General features: G+C 37.1%; 3 protein-coding genes across 7 annotated transcripts in view; all 3 read right to left on the bottom strand.

Moving 5' to 3' along the window:
• The window catches only part of LOC113054492 (RNA-binding protein Musashi homolog 2-like), a 152,823-nt gene extending 147,877 nt beyond the window's left edge, over positions 1 to 4,946 (bottom strand). Inside the window, exons 1-4 of one of the 2 annotated variants that reach the window (XM_026220080.1) lie at positions 4,684 to 4,946; positions 4,397 to 4,437; positions 4,003 to 4,084; positions 2,255 to 2,339 (exon numbers count right to left, since the gene is read on the bottom strand). In XM_026220080.1, the coding sequence (XP_026075865.1) occupies positions 2,255 to 2,339; positions 4,003 to 4,084; positions 4,397 to 4,437; positions 4,684 to 4,745 (270 nt within the window). In that variant the 5' untranslated portion in view covers positions 4,746 to 4,946. The remainder of the gene's footprint in view (positions 1 to 2,254; positions 2,340 to 4,002; positions 4,085 to 4,396; positions 4,438 to 4,683) is intronic. The other variant, XM_026220081.1, reaches the window with a different exon arrangement.
• Positions 4,947 to 7,028: 2,082 nt separating this feature from the next.
• On the bottom strand, positions 7,029 to 13,285 carry LOC113054491 (A-kinase anchor protein 1, mitochondrial-like). Of its 3 annotated transcripts, none has more exons than XM_026220077.1 (12): positions 13,202 to 13,285; positions 12,066 to 12,257; positions 10,868 to 11,661; positions 10,561 to 10,661; positions 10,218 to 10,344; positions 10,028 to 10,134; positions 9,590 to 9,767; positions 8,625 to 8,775; positions 8,471 to 8,538; positions 8,248 to 8,321; positions 7,815 to 7,874; positions 7,029 to 7,735 (listed from the first exon to the last, which is right to left on the bottom strand). In XM_026220077.1, exons 2-12 carry the CDS (start codon positions 12,245 to 12,247, stop codon positions 7,673 to 7,675), a joined length of 1,905 nt encoding a protein of 634 aa, XP_026075862.1. In that variant the 5' UTR covers positions 12,248 to 12,257; positions 13,202 to 13,285; the 3' UTR covers positions 7,029 to 7,672. The 3 variants fall into 3 exon arrangements, with proteins under 3 accessions (XP_026075862.1, XP_026075864.1, XP_026075863.1); XM_026220079.1 differs by having other exon boundaries at positions 10,570 to 10,661; XM_026220078.1 differs by lacking the exon at positions 13,202 to 13,285 and adding an exon at positions 13,028 to 13,147.
• A 1,878-nt stretch (positions 13,286 to 15,163) lies between these two features.
• The window catches only part of nf1b (neurofibromin 1b), a 55,641-nt gene continuing 47,757 nt past the window's right edge, over positions 15,164 to 23,047 (bottom strand). For both annotated transcript variants that reach the window (XM_026220072.1, XM_026220074.1), the window contains 13 exons: positions 22,910 to 23,011; positions 22,677 to 22,817; positions 22,232 to 22,358; positions 22,015 to 22,146; positions 21,777 to 21,912; positions 21,517 to 21,674; positions 20,777 to 20,899; positions 20,585 to 20,703; positions 20,258 to 20,358; positions 20,022 to 20,164; positions 18,612 to 18,658; positions 18,231 to 18,447; positions 15,164 to 16,989 (listed from right to left, as the gene is read on the bottom strand). In XM_026220072.1, the coding sequence (XP_026075857.1) occupies positions 16,847 to 16,989; positions 18,231 to 18,447; positions 18,612 to 18,658; positions 20,022 to 20,164; positions 20,258 to 20,358; positions 20,585 to 20,703; positions 20,777 to 20,899; positions 21,517 to 21,674; positions 21,777 to 21,912; positions 22,015 to 22,146; positions 22,232 to 22,358; positions 22,677 to 22,817; positions 22,910 to 23,011 (1,689 nt within the window). In that variant the 3' untranslated portion in view covers positions 15,164 to 16,846. The remainder of the gene's footprint in view (positions 16,990 to 18,230; positions 18,448 to 18,611; positions 18,659 to 20,021; positions 20,165 to 20,257; positions 20,359 to 20,584; positions 20,704 to 20,776; positions 20,900 to 21,516; positions 21,675 to 21,776; positions 21,913 to 22,014; positions 22,147 to 22,231; positions 22,359 to 22,676; positions 22,818 to 22,909; positions 23,012 to 23,047) is intronic.

Here is a 23,047-nt window from a genome sequence, read left to right as displayed (position 1 = left end):
ATATCAATATGGTAGTAATTTGTGCTGGCATTTAAACGTAAACTTTACTTATATTTACTACTGTTATAACAAATGTTTGGTAATGTAAATAAAAACAGTTAACGCTCCGACATTTTTGCATTTTCGTACTAACGTTAGATAGCAAAGCTGCACGCATAGGATTGTGGGTGATTTGAGAGCGCGAAGAGCGCGAAGGATACACATATGCATCCTTTCCTTTGTATGGGATATTCTTCGAATGAAGGACTCAGTCCTTGGTTGAAATTCCGAGGATCCTCGACATTGGAACAGTCCTTCGATGGATGTCGATGACGTAGCATCCTCGAAATACTGGCTTCCGAGGATCCTTCCTTGACATTGAGAAACACCTGGGTCCTGGAGTGCCATGTCCTGCAGAGTTTAGCTCCAACCCTAATTAAACACACCTGAACCAGCTAATCAAAGTCTTACTAGGCATTGTGTTGAGGCAAGTTGGAGCTAAACTACCAGCATGATATCGGCCCTCTAGGACCGAGTTTGGAGACCCCTGCTATAGAGGAATGCAAGTTTATTATATAAAGACATGTAAAGGAAAATATCAAATCCATTCATATCCATGAGTCTCAGGTGACTGTGAAAGAAAAGAAAGTAAAAATCCAGGTGACCCCCAATTATCTTTGAGTCATTTCCAAGATAAACAAGGACAAGCTATGCTATATTATGTAGTACTTTTTAAAGTATACATCATTTACACATACATACATATTTTACAGGGCCTAAAACTAACTTTTTGCCAGACTTGCCAATGTCCCGGTGACTTAAGGAAATTCACAGGGCAGAAATAATTTTAACCAACCATTGTAAAATCATCAATTTTACATATTAGCAAAAAAACTTACCAAAAAAAAAACACAATCCTTGATACCACTTTCGATACCTGCTAAAACTACTAACTTATCAAAATAAATTAAATAGGCTACATTTTTAGACTAGTAAATAGTCAGTTGTAAAATAAGAGCAAATCTAATACAAGCAATAGCACAAAATAGCCTACTATACAACAAAGACACAAATGGAAAAGATGCATTTCAGGCATGTCTAACTGTGATTTTCAGGTAGCCTACAAAAATTCAATAAATTATGCTAATCAAATAACACTAGTCTTTATTTATTTTTTTTAAGTTTAAGATCAGTGAGTGATTGGTTTTTTCTTTGTCCGGTTTTCTTTAAAAATCTTTTTAAAAACGCAGACCTCAGCAGGATTTTGGGAATTCTGTGTCTATCACTTTAATACCATGTCTACACGGCAGCAGCTTGAAATTGTCCACACTGGATGCTACAAAGCGGCCATTGCAAATTGCTTGGACTATTTCAGAAATAGAATGGGGAATTAGTTTACTTTTGTGGATTTGCCGTGTAGCACTGAGCCACATTCTGTCTAGACAATATCATTAATTGTAATGGGTTCTACTGTCGTTTGATACATAGCGTCGCACGCAGTTTAGGTCCTGTTTCTTTGTTCCAGCTGTTTATGTTCACTTAACCAACTACTTTACTAGGATACTCACCTAGACAGCCGTTTTTGACATCTAATTTTGTGTGAATTTGTCCATTCAAACACAGGAAGTAAGCAAAGCTCAAGAAACTGCTGTCAGGCTGGGGCTTTGGATGTTTAAACTTCCCACACAGTGTGTGAGTAACGCGTGTCCTTTCGTGTGTTCTAGCTCTTGAATATTTACATTGCAAAGGCTTAAACTTTAGTGATGAAGCTGCACTGACCTGTCACCTGTACAGAGCATCGTTCACATTTGTTCAGGTTTATGTTCTTACAACATTGCCATCTGGCGACTGACACATTTTCATATACTCGCCAAAGCTGGTTTTTACTTGCATTTGGTGCTTGGCGGGTGTTAATTTTAAGCCCTGTAAATATAATGTATATAGCACATATACAATGTCAACAAATCATAAGATTTACAATGCAGCTCAGGCTTTGTATGGCAAGTCAAGTGGCAGTTCCGATCTCTTTCATACTGGCCCTGAGCCATCCACATTGTTAAGCCTAATATGCAAGCACGTAAAACTCTCAGTCGACTCAAGACAAAAAAAAAAAAAAAGCACACTTTTTTTAATAAAGACACAGGAAATAAACAGAGATGAGAAAGGAAATGAAAGACTCAGTGGAAAAGAACTTCATCTGAATGACATCTGTTTCAATGCACATGCTTCTATTCTCACAGTTAACAGAAACCAAACGTTATGAAGTGATACATACCGTTTTGGAGTCTAATTCATGGTGTGGTTGCTCTAAGACTTTATCTACACTGGAAACATCTGCAAACGTGATAAAGCCAAACCCTCTGTGGAACAAAAACACAAAACACAGTGAAGGTCAGGAGATAACTCCACAGAAGAGGCAGAAAAATTGTCATGGCATACAAAGCACTCTTGTATATTTGCTGATACACTCAGTGAAGGCAGGGGTGTTGCAATCATTATGACAACTTCTCAAAAATTTCCACTTGTTGAGAGATAATCACAACTTTTTAATGCTTTAGTGTGTCACTGCTACATTTTTACACACATTTTTCTTATGCCCTTGAATAAAGCATAGATATATAATATACATGCAATATAAAAACACAATGAAACACAGAGTGCACAGGTAAAAAATATAATAAACACTGTCCGGAAATATTGGTCAGTCATTTATACCACATCGGATATTGTTTACAGGAGAAGTGAACTTTAAAGCCCACTAAAACCTAAATTTAAAGACTATTACTATAGATGATAAAGAGATTAAATATTCTATTGTAATTTAAATATTCATATTTGACATTAACTGATAGAATTAAGTTCAAGAAATTCTTCAGCACCCACTCAAACAAAACCAACATTCTTCTTTGCTAATCCAGATTTCTCTCATTTTTAGGCCCTTATAGTCCCTCGTGCATGTCTTTTTTTTCTCAGTGAAATTGGGTAAAGTTCACGAATAGTGTTTTGAGCACAATGAATTCAGTTAATGTTTTTCGATGAGATTCATTGGGTTCTTAGTCTGGTTTAAAAGGAGGTCAAGTGACGGCATTGCTTAGCTCATGTTGACAAAGAAAAAGTTATATTTATGGTTTATACATAATCAGGGTATTCACTGCATCTCTTTATGATGTCACTCCAGTACTACAAATATTCCATCTTTTCAAAAATACAGAATATTGCTAAAAAAAATAAAAAATACTAAGAAAACAAACACAATAAAAAAAATATTTTATTTTTTATGCATTTAGAAGATGCTTTTATCCAAAGTGACTTACAGTGCATTCAGGCTATCAATTTTTATCTATCATGTGTTCCCGGGGAATCGAACCCCCAACCTTGCGCTTGATAGGCAATGCCCTACCAATTGAGCTACAGGAACATTTATAAAATTTTACATTTTCAGTACTTTGCAACTTTCATCAACAATTTTCAAAAATTATATATATATATATATATATATATATATATATATATATATATATATATATATATATAAAATATATATAGCAAACGTTTAAATGCAACTTATACAGCGTCAGACAGTAGCAATATATCTCAAATACTAAACTCAAAGACTGACCATTCAGTTGGTTCCAAACAAAAAAGGGGGCCAGTACGAAACATCTGCATTTACTACAGAACATAATATCTCTCATGCCTTGTCTTTACATATTTCAAAATATAACAAGAGTGCTTATATGGTTTGTGGTCATATAGGGTCACCTCACCAATATAACTGTCAATTATGTAGAAAACACAAAAGACAGATATAACGTTACAGCTATTACACAATGTGTTTATGTGTGTGTAACGTTACAGACCTACAGACAGACAAACACAGATAGACCCTTCATAGATCGCTTCTTACAGCACAGTCCTCTTAGCTCAATGTCAATGAATCAGCTTGATATCCTGTTCTTCTTGATCTGCCCTTATTGCAATGTAAAACAGCAGAATAAAGACAGAGAAAGCACGTGTGTTTACCTGGAGCGTTTGGTAGTGGGGTCGCGCATCACCATACATTCTCTGATCTCCCCGAATTTACTGAAATAGTCTCTAAGGCTGTCTGAACACAAACACAAGGACACAAGAGGGTTACGTCGTGTCTCCAGTGCAAGAGAGCGACGCGATTAAACCTGCACGCTGCCGTTATAATCAACGAAGGTCGCGCGCTTCACACTTCGGTGATTATAATGAGAGCGTTCAAGTTTGGTCTCGGCGCTCGTGTTTTTTTTAAGTGTCAGATGACTGGAAATCACAATAACCTTGTGTGCAATGACACGCATACAAACACCAAACATCTCTCAGTCAAGGATAAATATAAAGCAAAACAACTCTAAAAAAACAAACAAACAAAAAAACAAGAAATTCGCCTTACCTGGTGAGGTTTGCCAGCTGAGGCCACCGATAAACATTTTACTGTAGGAAGAAAACATGTTATAAGTGACTCCAGTTGTCAAAACGTCCATTTTCCGTTTAAATACCTCATATAGAGCGATAAAGAGCTTGAGCTGTGGTCTGGCTGAAATGAGCCGTTAGAAATGACCTGTCAATCAAAACATCAGCAGAACTGCGCGAGAAAGGACACGCGCTCGCTCGCGCAGAAAACAGAATCAAACTCCAGACACACAGACGGGAGCGCGCGCACTCATCCTGTCTTCTTACCCCGGGTCGTGTTGCGAATCATTCGGGCTTTCGGAGGTGAGTTGACTCGAGTCCGCTTCCATAGCTCAAAGCCCAACCAACTCCAAACACACGCATACAAACACACACAGGCACTGCAGCCCCAACTCGAGGAATATTACCAAAGCGAGAGCTCTGGCGTCACACGTGGGATCTGCGCGCAGCTCCCGCCCCTCTCTCAGGAGAGGGCGTGGTCGAAAGTGTCCAACCTATCCGGCGGAGATATGCGCCTACCTATCAAATAAAACCACGCCCTCTGTTGGTTGGCAGCGTTTGACAGGAACCACGAGAGTACATTCAGTACTTCAGTGAGCTCTTTAATCCCTAGAAAGTTTACATTTGCGCTACCTTCCGAAGAAATGCAACCAAAAGGCGTTTTGAAATATGAAATTAGTGTTTAAAACTAAAATCAAGCACTGTAGACTAATCCTGACTGAAATAAGATCTAGTTTTTCTTTGTGGCAAAATCATATTCTGTCTTGTTTCATTGTAGTTTGACTTATTATTGGTGGCAATGTCATAAATCCCCAGAAAAAAATCAGTAATTAGTAAAAGCAAGATATAAGAAGATAGATTACTTAGTATGATATATTATATATGATCCGGTCTGTTTGGCTTTAAATTGTCTTAAAGGTTGGAAAGTCCTTGTATTATTTTGGCATCTTTCAGGAGACAATATTATCACCATTAACAAAAACTAAAAACAAACCAAAAAAAAAAAAGTTGAAAGTTGTCATTAGTTGAAATAAAATTAACATAACTTAAACTAATTTTAATTCAGCTACTTGCCAGAATAACTGTACCAAAATAACTAAATTAACTAAAATAACTAAAAGCTAATAATAATAATAACGTCTATAGCCATATGTGGAACGGACAACAAAATGGCTAAAACTTTAACTTAAATGAAAATAGAATAAAATATAATTCAAGATATTAACAAATAATATATAATAGTATATCAATGATACTAAAACAACACATTGTATGAAACACTTGGAATGCTTGTTTTTCTTATACAATATGGACTTTCCAGTGATTTATATTGTTTTTGTTGCTACTTAATAATATTTTTTGTCCATAAACATAACACTAGGCATCTTTTGATATGTCTGTTAATTGTCCTGTCCACACATGCCTGTGATGTATTTCAGAGCCTTTCGCTGCTTTGCTGAGTGAGCATGCAGAATGGATAGATCAGTGTTAGTGTGACATCTGCTGACTTCATTGATATGGAAATGCTCTAATAGGAAGTTTGTCAAATGACTGCAGCTCTAGTTTCACAGAACCAGATCACTGTGGAAAACAAGAGCACTGCTTCCCACTGCCAAAGCAGAACTCTTTAACTGGCCAATAATATCTTGCCTTACTTATAGTAAACACATAGATCATGCTGCTAATGTTCTAATAAACGTTCTCAAACCAAAAGCAGTCCAGAAACGCAGTCTTAAATTTGTTCCAACTCTGATATGTGGTGTTAAAATGACTTCTATTGATAAAGAGTACACTGTGGAGAGTTTTATATATTTGGAAATGTAGTGTGTCCTGTATCAAGAAAAGTAAGTTGCATCATGTTATATGAACCCAATCTGTGAGGGAGACCCAAAGTAAGCAGCATCTGTATTTGATTAATGAGTGGATCTTATACTTACTGAAAGTCTCATTTTTTAATGCTCTGCATCTGTTAGCTGCCTAACAGATCAGTGTCAGAGGATAATAAACATTCATCAGGCTACTCTGGAAATGAGAGGATTTTCTGCTAGTGAAATAAAAATCTTAATGTTAGGACAGGATAATATGAGAGTGCACGTGCAACAGATTCAGCAGTTACATTTCACACACAATATTATTTGAAAAATGTCAATTATCAACTAATATCCTCACCTTTAAAAATTAACACTGTTTTCGAGACCTACTAGTAACAAGCCATTCAAACCTTTACTCAGAGAGACATCTGTTGGCCAGATGTAGCAGGTGCATGTCGTTTTTTTTCCAAGTCGGACACTTTTTAACTATTAAGAAGATACTGTTTCATACTTAATAAATCAGACATGGGCTAAAACAACTGTCATTATTGCTATGGAAGTTGGTACTCGTTTAAAATCAGCGATAAACCATGCATTAAAAGTTGATATGGAGCCACATATGGAGAGATTTATTGTGTCCTTTTCCCCCAGCAACTCTTAGCTTTTGTTTTGTAGAATATGCTGTGATGCAGGTTTTTCAGGGAAGCGTTCACAAAAAAAAAAAAAAAAAGCTTGTTTTTTCAAAAATTATAAACTTCTTTTTAGAGCCTATAAGCAGTTTATAAAGTTTTAAGCAGTATATTGATTGTAATTTAAGGCAAAGTCAGCATAAGCACACAAGACAGAAAAGCACACCATGTTTGCGATATCCACAGATCTTTTACTTCAACAGCAGTGAGGATGTTTGGCAGCGTCAGCATGAGAGTACAGAGCACTGAACCGTACAAGTTCATTTCAGCAGGGGATCATAATGCTCTTCACTGCTGGAGTTCTTTAAAGCTTTACATTCAGAGAGTATAACACCATTCCCACCCTTGTCTTACAGAAAAGAAACAAAATACAAAGACCGAGAGAAGAACAAATATTTCTAAACGGAGAACAAAAAAATACTGCAAAAAACCTTTATACTTCAATATCAAAATACCTGAGCATAACACAACCTATCAAACCATCAGCATTCAAGAGGAAATCTTAGAGAGCTGTACAATATCAGCAGGTGTTCACGTAAACAGCTTTGGTTTACTCTGCAATGCATTCTGGGGCAATAACTTAATTCAGTTATTTAAATAACATCAAATAGTGTAATATTAACCATTTAAAGATAATTCTTCAAAAATTCGGTTTCCAACATAATCTTCATACAACAAACAAATATACAGAGAGTGGAATATTTGATTTACAGTGCAAAAGGGTGATCAAGAGAGGAGAAGCAAAAAGCTGTGCCATCACTGCATCTCAAACCAGGCGCAAAACCCCCGTTCAGCCAGTAATCTGTTCACCAGAACCACCTGCAGACCCACAAAGCACAGAAGTAACACTTATAGCTGAAATGTAAGGATCGAATAAATAAAAATGAGACATACACACCTCGTCTTCTGTCTGTTTCCACATGTGCACCAGAGGAAGGCCATCATGACTGCCTGTCACCTGACCATAAACAAGAATAAATCAACATAAATCAGATTTCTTACAGAAAAACAAATGAAAATATTCCTCAGAGCTGTTTTAGATTAAACAGTGAAGAGCTGATGAAACATTTGCAAGCTGATGAAAAAAGCTAGTAATAATTACAATTACATTTAAAAAATACTTTGTTCAGCTGCATGTCATGTGAGCATGAACTGACTGTGAACATTCAAAGGTATTGTGAAATTACTGTATTAATTTGAAGTAAATATTTTAGGTCAAAGGGCTGACAAATAAAGTTTGAGAACCTCAAATCTCAAGAAGCATTCAATACTGTGTGATTAATTAATGTATTGGAAAAACTGGAAAGACAAACGTGTTTGTTTGTTATAACCTTGATGGTTAAGGCCATATTTGCAGTTAATTCCTTTAGCGCTGTTTTGGCCTCCAGGGAAAACTCCTCCTCTCCTATCAAAGCAAAAAAAAAAAGGCTTTTTGTTTTTTAGCATAATTCGGTATCTATGATTTATTTGTCAGATTTTTTTTACAAAATGAACAAAGAATAATAACAAATATGTATTACAAAACTGACTTAATTGAACAGTTCAATGTTTAACCTGGCAAAGGAGTGATATTGTCCAACAGAACCTCTGCTGCCTGGAAAGGCAATGTTACAAAGTCTGACCTGTGAAAACAATCTCCAAATATCAGAATAAACTCATGCCAAAACAATTACAGATAAACAATCAAACCAAACTTAAGCCACCTGACCTGATCTGCCTGAGGGTGGCGCTGTTCACACTGTCATAACCTCCATCATCTACATATCTGATGTGAGCCAGTCCAGACTCTCTGTCATACTGGATGACCTGGGCTCTCTGCCAGCCACTTCCTGTTACCGGAGCAGCACAGACCACCCCCACTGACAGAGACAGACAGAAAACAGACAGCCTTCCTCAAACTAGATGACAAGAAATCCACATTATTTTGAGAAATGACTACATTGCCTCCATGAAACCTAATTATAATTTGTCCTTCCAAATTTTGAGCAACATGTCCTAACATTTAGGAAATATACTATCAATGATTATGTCTGTCTTTGTGTGTGTGTGTGTGTGTGTGTGTGTATACTGTACATGTTCAAAATTTTGGAGTCAGTAATTAAAAAAATTAAATAAACGAATAATACTATTCAGTAAATATGAATTAAATTGATAAAAAGTGACAGCAAATACATTTTTAAATATTATTGATGATTTCTATTTCGAAATTGATTTCTATATTATACTAACACCGTAATATATTACCTTTTAAAAAATATATAAAAAATCATCATAATAATACTGTTTTTATTAATATTTTTGCTGTTTTGTCAAATCAGTGCAGTCTTGGTGAGCATAGGACATTTTATTTTGAAACATTTTTCAACAACATCCTAGGATCCACTTCATGAAGTCGGTTGCTACATTCTTAAAATTGAGTTATTCTCATTTACTGGTATTCTAAAATATGGGAAATGGTAACAATAAAGAAATTAAAAGTACTTTTTAAAGTCATGCCAATAAAGCTGTGCTTATTCTTAAAGAGAGAGAAAGAGCAAATTAAGCAAAACCATAACACGCTATGTTAAAGACAGAGGTTGTGTTGTTATTTGCTAAATTAATACATGTAAATGTGAATATAAAACCTACACTCTCCACACTATGATCTATGTGTGTAAGTAAAGGTCTATATACCTTCGACAGGGATGGGCAGGCTGGGACATCCTGGCTGAGAATAGCAGAGCTGCATGTGCTGTATAAGTGTGGAAAGTGCTTGATAAGATGGATGCTTGTGCTGCTGAACAAACAGATGATGACCCGCCTCTACCCGTGAAACCATCACCTCCACAAACACATCCTGAGGCAGCAGCAGCTACAGAGACAACAGATCAACGCCGCTTTTAAAACTTCCACCTCAAGACACATCACATCAGGATATGTAATGTCTTCAAAGTAGCATCATATTTGACGATGTTTCTTAAATTTAGATTTGTTCACACAAAGCTATTGCACAATATGAGAAAACTTGCTAAGTCACGAGTTGTGATGCTTTCGTGATGTTTTGGTGTTCTAAAGTAGTAGGTCATATGAATTTGTAATGGATTTATAGGATTTGATTTTAAGGGTCCTCACCCAGGATGTGATGGGCAGGCAGGGCAGGGGAACACAGTTAGTCAGATCCAGATCTTTGAACTTCTTCCTGATGAGTGAGAGAGCATCATCCACCTGCTGCTGTGTGCCTGGATGAACAAACACAGACCTGAATTCAGCACTAGGCTTCTGGATAGAGTGAGATACCCGTCGTCATCATGGGAGAACTCACCCTGAATGTGGCAGATTTGAATCTCCTGAGTGAACGGCAGTATGGAGACATAGATCTTTGCTCCAGAGCTCTGCTTTAGGAAGTTCATGAACTTCCCCTGCTTCCCAATCAATCGACCAACTAGATGCTGTAAAGACAGCTCTTGATTTAAATCTTAAACACACACACACACAAAGTATGCAGGCCTCTACATGCCCTGTAACTTGAGCTTTCTGTAGTCTAATTCATCAATATCATGTATCTTTTCGGCTGTGGTGCATCTCTGAACACATTCATACAGTCTTATAATGGGCTAATGTTCTATTAATATCCATATGTGGGTGTGTCTGTGGGCGGGGCTCACCGCTGGTACCTCTATGTCCCAGAAAATGATGGGTGGGGTTGGAGGTGGAGCCAAGCTGCTCACCTGAGTGGCAGCACTAATGCAGCTTTTAACATCTGAACCTGGAGACGGGATCCATGTGAATGTCACACACAGACATTTTTACTGCTTTGTGATTGATGCATATAAATTCTGACTTTATATAGATGCCAAAAAATAAAATGCATAAATTAACAGGCCTACAAAAAAATTCAAAAATTCATTTAAAATGGTAATAATTAAACGGGAGGATAACTGCATGAGTTTGGAAAATAATTGTTTCATGCACCTCTCAAGGCCTCATCCTCTCCCTCTGTCACTCCAAGCATGCTGGGAGTCATTTTGCTCTCAATGCTGACTGTGTCTGCTTCTTTAGGGTTCATCAAAAACCCTTGGCCCTCTTCAGACAACTCTCTGGTGAGCCCTTCTACACCGGGGGCATCCTCTGAAAAGCAGGAACCACAGCCAGAATCATCTCCAACAGAAGCTCCTAAATGGCTGAGTAGTTTTTCCCTGAACGACCCCACGTCCTGAAGGGATACTCTGCTGTCGTCGTCAACGCTGAATGATTCTAGAGCAGCATATAGGAATCCACCCTCTGGAGGTTTTGAAATACTAGGAAGCTGGTGTGGTTCACTGGGTTCCTGGGTTTTCCAGTCCTCTGCTGCGGCGTCTATGACCTGTTGGACCAGAACAGAGCTGATCTTCTCAATGTTCTCCTGGTTCAGGCCTCTATCAGGGGAGAGATCAGACAGGCTGCTGCCATCATGACTGTCCAAGCTGACAGGACCTGACTGTTGTTCAGTTAAAGTGTGAGAGTCGATGGGAAGGCAGTTTGAAGACAGACAAAGCGGATCAGACTCAAGCCAGGAGTCATCTTCACTAACTTCTCCACAGTCTGGATGACCTTCACCAGCAATGTTGTCCTTTTCTTGCTCAGTTAGGAGAGTCTCAGGGAAACGAACAGATACTTCTCCTTCCGGCTCGGGTCGAACTCCCTTAGTGAGGCCTATTTTGGATATGGCGCTGGTAAGAGTTTTGATTTCAGAGGAACTCGAGACTATGTGGTCCATGTTCAGGTCACTGTAAGAGAAGAAAAACAGAAAGAGTCCAGTGTTTGCCTCCACTCTGGAAAAAGCAAATCGGTCTGTTTTTTCAAAAGTGAATTACTTAGATAAGTTTCAACATAAACCAAGATTTGGAAACATTACTCCCACTGGTAAATGGATGATTTATTATGTATTACATGAGATGAATTAGATGTTTCATTAATATTTTATGTTATTCATATTTTAATTGGAAAAAAAAAATGTGGACTCCTTAGCATCATTTAATTACGACTTCCCGTGGGTCAAGTTTACAACTCAGATGACACGTATTTGTAGAGAAGACTAATATAAGAATATATTAGCACCTAAATCTGTGGCTAACCAAGTATGCAACCTTTAAACACAAGACACAACTCACGTGTGGTCTGCACTACTGACCTTTCCCTCAAAATACTGGAGTCAGCAGGGGAGGGGTCAACGGGGCTGCTGCGGTCCGAACAACACACGTTCTCTTTAGGCCAGAGAGGAACTGTCGTCCTCCTCCTTCTAAAGCTGTACCAGCACCAGCTCAGCAAAGTCAACACAGAGACCGAGATCAGTGGCCTAAACGACAGCAGCATCCTCTTTCCACTGAGAGAAAGAGAGAGAGAGAGAGAGAGGGGTCAGCGAGCCTACATCTACTAAGACCATCCCTAGTCATCTTGGGTGGCACCAGACTGTAAGGAGAGACATCTGAGCTCTGAGAGGGACTGAGTCTTGACACCAACACTTCTGCAATAGAAGACTGAACCAGAGCAATCTCATTAACAGCTCAAATATCCCAGCAACACATAATCGACAAACCTGACGCTGTTAAATACAGCTGTCACCATGACATTCACCAAACATCTTTATTTCTGGCCACCCATGAGTATCAGTATCATTTTTAAAGCGTTAACAATTTAACTCAATATGAGGTTGATGTCAAGCTTAAATTTATGTGTATGTGGAGAAAAATAAAAAGAGGAATTTCAATATAGTGGCATATCCCAATATAGGTCAAAATACACTGAAAAAAACTTCTGATCCCTAAACAAACTTTTTTACTGTATCGGTGAAAATAAAGCCATGGCAGCAAAGAGAAGTAGCTTTTGCAAAAAACAAAAATGTGTCAATAATTTATCTTCCGTATACAAGGACAAACATGAATCTTAATACCAAACTGACTCTTCAAAACTTCTTATGTTGTTTAATAAACTGCATTTTTATTGAATTGCAGTTAAATGAGTTGGACTAATGACATGCAGCCATCAAATTCAGAGGAGAAATCTGTTCAATTAAACGAAGCAGTCCTCTGTGATTTTAATTATTTGACAAATGGTCTTCACTACACTATGATCCCATTTGAGTAATGAGATTACCTTCATGGGGTCAAAACGTGGATGAAGTCAATTTTGGTATTAATGTGAAAACATGTTAAAAAACCAAATGATGCATTTAACTAATCAACACATGCGCCACCGAACAAACAAATCAGAACGAGATCTTCAATTTATATAATTGCTCGAGCTTGTTCTTGATATCTTTCTGCTCACCTTGAGGTTCAGCAGCGTTGGCGTGTGCGTGACGTCACGGGAGCGTACGCGTGCTCGTGACAGCTATCATCAGAAATCAGTCACTCCTCGTGACTTTGCCACAGTGAGGGATGCCATCCCCAGTGAAGAAATTACACTTAAAAAAAACTCAGTTTATTCTTTACCTTCTTGTGTTTCTTTGACACATCTCTTTGAAACAGCAATAGGAAAGATTTGCCTTTTGTCCAGTCCCTCTTTCAGGAATAGAAAGATTAGGCAGCTATTCTTAAAGACATAATTACCATCCCTTATGTAATATTTTATTGGAGTAATTCTTTTGAAGGTATTCCTAAGAAAGTGTGGTCCTTCCCTAAAAAATATCTAAGTACTAATAAGGTTAAAGAGATATATTTTAAGTTACTACACTGATTTTACCCTGTCAAACTTTTATCTTAAAAATATATTTCCTAAGATGGATCTCCTCTGCTCGTTTTGAGGAGTGGAAGATGAGTCTAGTATGCTATGTCATCTTTTTTGGGGATTGTGTCCATATAGCTACCTTTTGGTCTCTCTATCTTTTTTCTTTCTTTGGTGTTTAAGGTTGTCTTATTTGGATTTTTTTATATACATAATTGTGCAATTTTGTCTGTTAAAACTCTATTTCTTATTTTTCTGTAAAGACCTGAAATGTTATTTGGAGACAATTTGGTGTCAAAGCCTTAAAATCTTATACGCTGTGCACAAAGTATAATATTTAGGTCTATGCTTTATAATGTGCTATTGACTAGCCTTTGAGAGGGTGGGATTTAGCAGTTTACTTTTTTTTCACTCTCTCTCTCTCTCTCTCTCTCTCTCTCTCTCCTTCTTCTTCTTGTTCTCAAACTTTATTTATTTAAATTTATATTTCCCCTGGCTTAATGAGTTTTTTTATTATTAAAAAAAAATAAAAATTAAGAATTAAATTTATGCATTTAGCAGACGCTTTTACCCCCCCCCCCCCCCAACCCCGACCGCCCCAAAGAAAAACGACTTACAGTGCATTCAGACTTTTAATTTTTACCTATCATATGAACCCCCCCAACCTTGCGCAATGCTCTACCAATTGAGCTACAGTAACACTATTATTATTATTTTTCAAGATCTTTGTATATTGTTTAATTAAAACTATATTTAGGTTTGTTGTTAAAACCTATTTTGAGCTGTAAATTATGTTTTTTGTGTTGAAAAAAAAAGTTATCATTAGCTTGTGATGTAAAATTAAATAACAAAAATAACAACGTGATTATGAACGATTAATTTAAATGTAATTGCAAAAATATTATTTACAACATTTAGTACAAGATTACAATACATAAATAAATAAATAAATAAATAAATACTGTACAACAACCAATCACAGACACAGAGGGAACAATGCTGAACAGGTAAAAACTGTTTTGATTGGTTGATCGAGAAAGGGTGTGGCCTGTTGACAATTGATCTCCTGCTCAAACTGATAGGCGGGAAACAGTCGGACTTGAAACACTCTTGAGATTAATGCGCATCATTAGAAACTAAGGTAAACTTTTGTTGAGCTTAATTAACATTTTAATAACATATATAAACAGAAGAAAATCCTTTATGTAAGTGTTGTATCCTTATGAATGTGTAACAGCATTTTATGCTTCACTCAAGGTAGCACAATATACTGTATCAAGACAGGGTAGCAAGTTATTCATTATTTACAATTTAATTTAAAAATCCCTGTCAAGATTTATTAGGTCAATTTACATGGATTTTACAAGTATTCCAAAAGTACCTATTTATTATTGTTAATTTTTTCCCCCCACTATTTTATTTTTAATAAAATGTGTATAGATCCATGTACTTAAAAAAAAACAGATCAAGAATCTAGTCTTTCAATGTGATTCATCTAGATATAAAGTGTGACCTTTTTACCAGCAACATCGAAACAAGTTTTAAGACAAACCAGAATAAACCAACTGGACAGAAATGGACTTTATTAGTGTTACATATGTAAATATGAAATCAGATGATAACAATAATGTATTATGAAGAGGGTCCAGAGGAAACAAAGATTTTGATCTACAGTGCAACCCTCAATATTTCCTCCATGTTATTGACATAATGCAGTGAACATGTTTGATTGACAGTAATTCATATTTTATGTTGTACATATTCAGTAACGGACTGCTTTACAAAAAAGCAAAATAATACAATGTCATAGTCACTTGTATTTACAGTGTAGTAAATATACTTTTCTATTTTTACACAAAAAATATTTACAGAGTTGAAGCTCTCAGCATAAAAAAAGAAAAAAAAAAAGAGAACAATTATGTAACATTTGCATAACCTCAAGTGCCGAAAGAGAAAAAAACTCTAGTGTTTGAAACATCCAACAATCTCGGCCATTACATTAAGTCATGTTCAACCCTTGACCTTTCTCATGTTAAGACATACCAATATGAAAACGATTAGGAGAACAGAAGAAAATAAAATTGACCCCAGTCCCACATACACAGATTTCAGAGTCAAAATGGCACCACTGTATAAGGGGTAATGATAAAAGATTTCAAGCATGGATTTAATTTGAGAGGAAAATAAAACAAATAGGCAAACATCAGCACACAGGACATAACATTTACTGTATATGACCAGTAAATAAAGCCTGTTGTAGTCCAACAAACTCAAAACTGGATGGTATCCAGAATGGTAAAGGAAAAGCAAAAGTAAGTCAACTTTGAAAAGAGCATAAGAATTGACCATAAGAAAGCAAGTTTTTTTCAATCACTTTTCTGTTCCAGAGGCCATATCATAGTGAAACCCAATGAGATCTTTGCTGTCTTCCTTTTTTTTGTTTTTTTTGATCCGAATGTTTTTTCAGCTGACAGCTGATTGTTATATTTCCGGCAAAACTGTTTTTTATATATGCTAAATTAAAATTAAATCTTTAAACTTTCCCCTCTAATTCAAAACTGACGGATCATAACCACCACAAGAGCTTCAATATATTGAGAAATAAAAGCAAAAAATTCAGAAATTCACACAAAGTAATTTGGAAAAGTAAGTGGTGTCTTGGACAGGGATCATAGATTAGATGAACCAGCAACCCAACTCTTCTCTCACAAATATTTCCTCCTTGTACTATAAAATGTAAAGTCCATTAAAGGTTAATTCTTGCAGTACTGCATGGACAATTGTACATTTTTGTTTCAGGGTACAGCTCACATATCAAGGAAACAAAATCATTCATTCCCTAAAAAGAAATGACCACTAAAGATGTAAGTAAATAAAATCAAATACATCTGAACAAAAAGAATGGCACTTGGTTAATACTTTCATCTGTTAAATTTAAGACAGAAATTAGTGCTTTTAAACAATGCATGTGATTCAAAAGTAAAAATAACCAAGTTAATATTCTGCACAAACCAAACCAAAAACTTATTGGACTTCCTCCCATCATACTTGGTCAAACAGTGACTGGTTTAAAAACAGGCGTTCAGTTTTTTTTTTTTAATTCCTGGCAAGCACGGCTGAACAGTTTCAAGATAACCTAAAGATAACCATAAATGGGGTGTTTAGCAGAAGTGAAGAGAAACTGCATAAAATGCAGCGCAATGCATGTCAGAGGACCAGCAGGGGCTACACCCTGCTGTGCTGTAGGTCTCATACAATCTTTTTGATACTAGGTCTTTTAAAGCTGCCGGTACTGCGTTGTTTCTGGACCTGGCTGGCTGAACCGTGGCGTGTGCGTCCGCTAGCTGCCAGCCCCGTGGTGGGGGACAGATCCACCTTCTCTTTATCTATTCCTGCTCAAAGCAAAAACATACATGCATAATTATACAAAGCTACAAACAAACAAAATGATTTTCTGAAGTGTCAAGATATATAGCCTATATTTTTACATTAATTTAAAGCTTTAAATTGTACAAGTTAAATTTAAGAGTCAATGAATTTTCAGTCATACTGTACAGACCAACAAGATATAAAAAGATATGCAAAAGCACACACAAAAGGCGGCAAAGTTGTTGCTACAAACAGAGGCGGAGTGCACAGTACTTTCTACTATAAGGGAAAACAAAAGATTTAGAGCATACACCATATGCATTTCACAATCAATCAATCAAGTAATCAAACTTTATTTATAAAGGTCTTTGACACCTGGGCTGCGTTCAGCCCCGACAAAACGTTGCACAACGTTTTTTAAACCGAAACGGTGATGCGTTGAACACACTGTTCTGATGACGCAAGAGTTGCAACTATGGCAGCTGAAAAGGCCATTCTCTATATTTTCTTTCTCATTTTTAGGAAAAGCACATAATTACCATTGTTTATTTATATACCAAATGTCATACACTTGCATTGAAGTTAAAAATATAAACTACATCATTTTGTTGATGTTGATATCCTATATTTTTACAATAAAACTTACGACAAACATGTTTTCTAATATCCTCAGTTGTTGCGTATACCGAGCTGCAACGAACACATTTGTACATTATTTTCCTTGAAGCCATTGTGCGAGTTCACTTTAATACCGCATGCTTTATAAACATGTTGCTGCTGATTGGACTGCAGTTCTGACACACCAACCAAACAAGAGAAAATGCATCTCAAACCCCATTGCACACCGATGCACACCGTTTCCAGGGAACATGACGTTCAATCCGGAAACCGTAGCAAAACGTTGCGCACCGTTTTGAACTTGAACATGCCCCTGATGTTTATTTTATTGTTTCTATGGTATGTTTTATGTCTCTTCATGGTTTCATTTGTATTTTATGCCTTGTATGAGTTACGTATTTTATGTTTTTATTTATTCTGTATAGCACTTTGGTCCACTTTGGTTTTAAAGTGCTCTATAAATAAAGTTTGATTACTTTGATTGATTGATTGATTGATTGATAGATGTAAGAAGTGACATAATCATGCTTGATCTGCAAAAAAACAGTTGCTGGAAAAACTCACAATTGTTACAGAGATAGTAAGAGTTAGAGGCAACATAAAATAAATTTATATTTATATAATTATTTATGTCTTATATATGGACCTGGTGCATGCTGGGAGGTGGCCAGTGAGGTCATTGAATTGGAGAGGTTGAGGTTGGCAGTGATGCTGAGCTGGCTCTGGGCAGGTGGAGGGTATGGTGAGGTGGGCGTCCGCAGACCCTCCTCGCTTGTTTCCTCATCGATGCCGGGCAGATAGGTATCAATCAGTGCATCCAGAAACTTGACAATAAGCTCTGCATAGTCTGGGAACTGAGTTTGCTGTGGAACAGAGAACAAATCATGTTATAAACCGCAGCTATTATATAATCATATAATCTTTATCCTTTCATTAAATGTTCTAATTCTAAAACTGCAGTTAAGTAACTGATTATGATCCATGTTTTTCTCTGTTGCATTTTGAGAACAAATTCAGTGTCAAATACCTTAGAGAAAGGACCGGCAAACCTCCAGAGTCCATTAAACCCAAAAGCTGTAGAGGTAAGTGAAAAGTATGTAAAAATCTTCCAGTCACACACAATAACCACATTTTTAACCAATTTCACATCTTCTGATTGGACTCTCACATCCACTGATCCTGCATTTGTCAATCAGTGAAGTTAATGGCCTCGTTTACACTGCAGGTCTTGATGCCAAATCTGATCTGTTGCCTATATCCGATGTTTTTGACAGTCTGTTTACAATTGTGACCCATATCTGATTCATGTGTTTACACTTGCCATACCGTCTGAAACATTGCGAATGTGTTGTTGTCATGTACAGCCTCCACATGTGCTTCCTCATGAGAATAATGTGACTTGTGCTGACAAAACAAGTCAAAATGATTTATGATTTGATGAAATCGGGCAACCCATTTGAACTCATTGAAGTCACCCATTTGAAGTCGATATTGAAGTCTTATTATTAATTACTATATTAATAATCACAATACAGCTATTTTAATTGTATCTTTGCTATTATAAATAAGAATAGATGCAAAAAAAAAAAACTGTAAAAGTAGCCTAGAAAAAAAAAATGCATTACTGTTGTCATTTTATATCTAAACTATACGAAAATGTACGAAAAACAATCAAATGTAAAATTACTTAAGCATGTTCATTACAAATAAATTGATTATTAAAACCACAAAAGCAGTTCAATGAAGTGCAGCGAGTGATTTCCTCTTTTCTTTTATTGTTAGATTAACATTATGATAATGCTACAGACGTCACTGTAATGCATGGATCTAATATAATGTTACACATCAGATGTTTTCCCCCAAGCGTTTGCTTAAAACAGAGCAGATTATGTCTGCTTGAATTCTGAAATACTGTAATACTGTATATGTATTTATCGGGGTCACACACCGTCACCGGTATTTGCACAAACTTTGGATAACAGTCAGCGCGAGAAGCGGAGAAAATGTACTAATAATTTTTTATACTTTTTTTTTTTTTTTTGGACTGTAGCTCAAAATAGCCTATGCAAATTTACACTCATTTTGATACACAGGTCACATATGATGTCATTAAACTGTGTAGAATTACCAAATTGTCGCAGTTTTAATAATGTACAGAACACAATGCCTCATTTACATGACAGTCACATTGGCACGTATCTGATTTATATCTAATTTATTTCCATATATGAATGAGGCCTAAAACCAATCTCGAAATATCCGAATGCATGCATTTTTTTCCTGTTTACACTGTCATAGAACAGATCCGATCTGAATTGGGGCACATTTAACTGGCAGTGTAAAAGAGGCCTTTGACTCTGTTCAATCATCAAAGTTTAGACTCTGACAGCCGTTCTACAGAAATGTGCATGTGTGGTAGAGATGTGTGCCACTTTACTTTGCAGGTAGGACGTTTGGTACTGAGGTGGCGATTCTTCATGATAAACTACACTCTGCACAATTCCATGGACTGGATTTAAAAGATTTGGGTCCTGACACAGCGACAACAAAGTATTGATCTTTGAGTCCAGGAGGTTGTGACTGAAACAAAAGTCAACATACAACAATGAGAGCCTCATTTCATCATTCTGTGTCAAATGTATTGAAGAGCAGATGAGCTGGAGTTGGACTTACACAACAGGAAAGACCTTTGGGAAGACAACACTGGCCTCCGCTAGAAACTCATACAGGATCCTCTGCTCAAATTCATCCGATGTGTTTTTCACTTGAGTGGCCTGAAAAATCATTGAACAAGACAGATGAGTCAAAATTCAGAGGATAGAGGTTTGGATCGGTGTTAAAAGAAATGGCATCTAGCGGGGGGTTTAAAGGAAATGGCAGAGGAACAGAAAATTAAAAATTAACAAATTTAAACTCTAACAAAGTGCAAACTCTCTGTGAATCTGTGAATGAGGAAGTGAAAAGAGAGACTTAATTCAGTCTGAGAAAGGAAGACATTACCAGCACAGTAAGAAGCAGTGCCTGGATTTTAGGATCTGTGAGAACTTCCTCATTAAGCAGGACATTGGACTCAGACACCGAGACCTTCCGCAGGTGGTGATGTGACATTCTTGGGGTTTCTTTCAACAGGAAACAAAAATGTATAAATGGATGCAAACATAGAGAATGAGTTCACTTCTTTGTGGCGCTCACCAATTTCATATTCGTTTTCAGCGACTCTTCTCATCTTGGGCGGAGTTGTGATACCCGATTCTATTTCAGGCCTCTTCGGTGCTTTGCTGTCTGATATCAGATGGTCAAAACTTTTTCTGGTGCCTAAGAGAAACATTTTAAGATCATTAAAACTAGGGTTGCATGATACTGGAGTTTTGCTAATATCCGATATGGTGATATTTTTCAGATCACATTGGCTGATAGCCAATGCCGACTCATGACTTTATGACATTAGAGCTTTATTTATACAGAATATCTGATGTTATAGTGTATTTTACTTTTCATTTTATTACAAGTAGGCCTACCTAAATAAAACACCTTTGTGGATGGGCAATATGGGAGGCTGCGCACACGCTACTGACTGATAACTCTATCATACACTGGACGTCACTCTGTATGTGCATTCTCAAATTAAATGCATCTGTCCAAAAAATATGAATCTAATCACCATTCAGGCAAAAGAATTTAAGAATGACCACACTGCTGATTTGATCTTATCGCTAGCACACCAAGAGCACATTTGTCTTATCTTCAAGGCATCAGCATACATTTTTTCAAATCGGCCAATGCCAGTTTATATTTTAAGCCTTTAACAGCTGATTCCGATAATATCGTGCATACCTAATTAAAACCACTAACACAAACTAATAGTGAAAAGCATTAAGTTTAGACAGAGTCTATATCTAGGACATTGTTTTCATAAAACAACATTAAGTTACCTAGAAGCTTCTTGGTGTTGACCTGGGAAGGTTGCCCCATGTCCAGGCTCATGGATTTGCGCGTTCGTGGGCTGATCTGCCCCACTATGGGGTACTGGGCCACCAAGTACCGTTCTGAGACGTTTGGGGATGCCCACATATGGCTTTCCTGCAGCATTCTGGATGACAGAGATCATGCTTTATGAACTGGGAAGTAAAAGGTTTGCGTTCATCAAAAGATGATAGTATAAAGTCACCCTAATCTCCTATCTAGGTGGTACCTGCAGCTAGGATCTTCATGATGTATGGAGAACGTATCCATGGGAACACTCTCCATGGTAACATCAGAGAGGAGCAGCAACTTCCTATGTTTCAGGCTGCAGCGGCTACGAACTTCCTCTGACACTGGGAGGAGGGCTTTACAAATGCACATGCACAAACGTTACTCACTCTACTGAACCCTAAATAACCACGTAAAGACACAAACCAGAGAAGACAGAGGAAAAAGGGGGAGATTACCTGCCAGATATGCAACGCTCTGTGTGTTCACCTCAAACTTATCACAGTTCAGGTGTTTTCCAACCAAAGCCAACAGCATGTGCAGGATCCGGATGGTGCGTGCCACTGTGGTGGGAGATGGGTGTCTGAACCCTGCCCAAAACAAACAGAAATGTGATAGTTTCCCAACAAACACACACAATGTTTAAATATTTTTTGCATTAGACCCACTCAATACCTTTCAACAGGTGCCCGACCAAAGCGAAATTAAAGTTGGAGTTGAAGTTGAGACCAACAAAATGGTCCATCTGTTTACAGTGCCATTCCAGTGGCTGACGAATCTCCATAAACACCTCCTCAGGACTCTGAGAGACAGACAAGACAGATACTTATGCCTTCACTAGTTCACGTTACATTTTTAAGCTCAAATATTCTGTGTAGTTGTGTCATTAGCATACTACAGTGTAAACTAAATGTCAACTTTCATTTGAAGTACTTCAAATTATACACTGGTTACCAAAGACACTGTAGAATTGCCTTATTTGGAAGTGTATTTGTCACTTATGATTAATTTATTCTGTAACCGAAGCTGGCCAATAACCGGTGGTTTCCAAGTGGCGTGGGACTACATATGTTTGTGCATGTGCTACAATTTGACATATGAGAGAGTGTTATATTAGAACCTTGTCGTTGAAGACTCGCAGACTATCGAGTGTGTGTAGGTTTTGTTCCAGCAGGGCTGTTCCGGCTGAGTACAGATTCACCTCATCCAACTGCAGCACGGCCACAGCGACCCAGAATAGTGCTTTGTGCATTGGTGAGTCCTGAGTGACACCACATAGTTAAACAAGTCACACATTCTCACACACACACACACACACACATAGTCTTATCTAAGAACACTGTCATTTGATACCTTGTTGAGTAGAGGCTGTAGTTTAGTGAGGGCAATGACGGTTGCTTCGATCAGCACCTGGCTGTTATAGTTATCAGGACCCTTCAGGCAGCTCTCCAAACCCTAAGAAAAAAAAACAGTTCTTTTTAAGCGACAGAA

This window comes from Carassius auratus, chromosome 35, assembly GCF_003368295.1.
Source record: "Carassius auratus strain Wakin chromosome 35, ASM336829v1, whole genome shotgun sequence".
Taxonomy (NCBI): domain Eukaryota; kingdom Metazoa; phylum Chordata; class Actinopteri; order Cypriniformes; family Cyprinidae; genus Carassius; species Carassius auratus.
The sequence above is the reverse complement of the archived record's forward strand: the minus strand, read 5'-3'. Positions and strand labels throughout refer to the sequence as shown.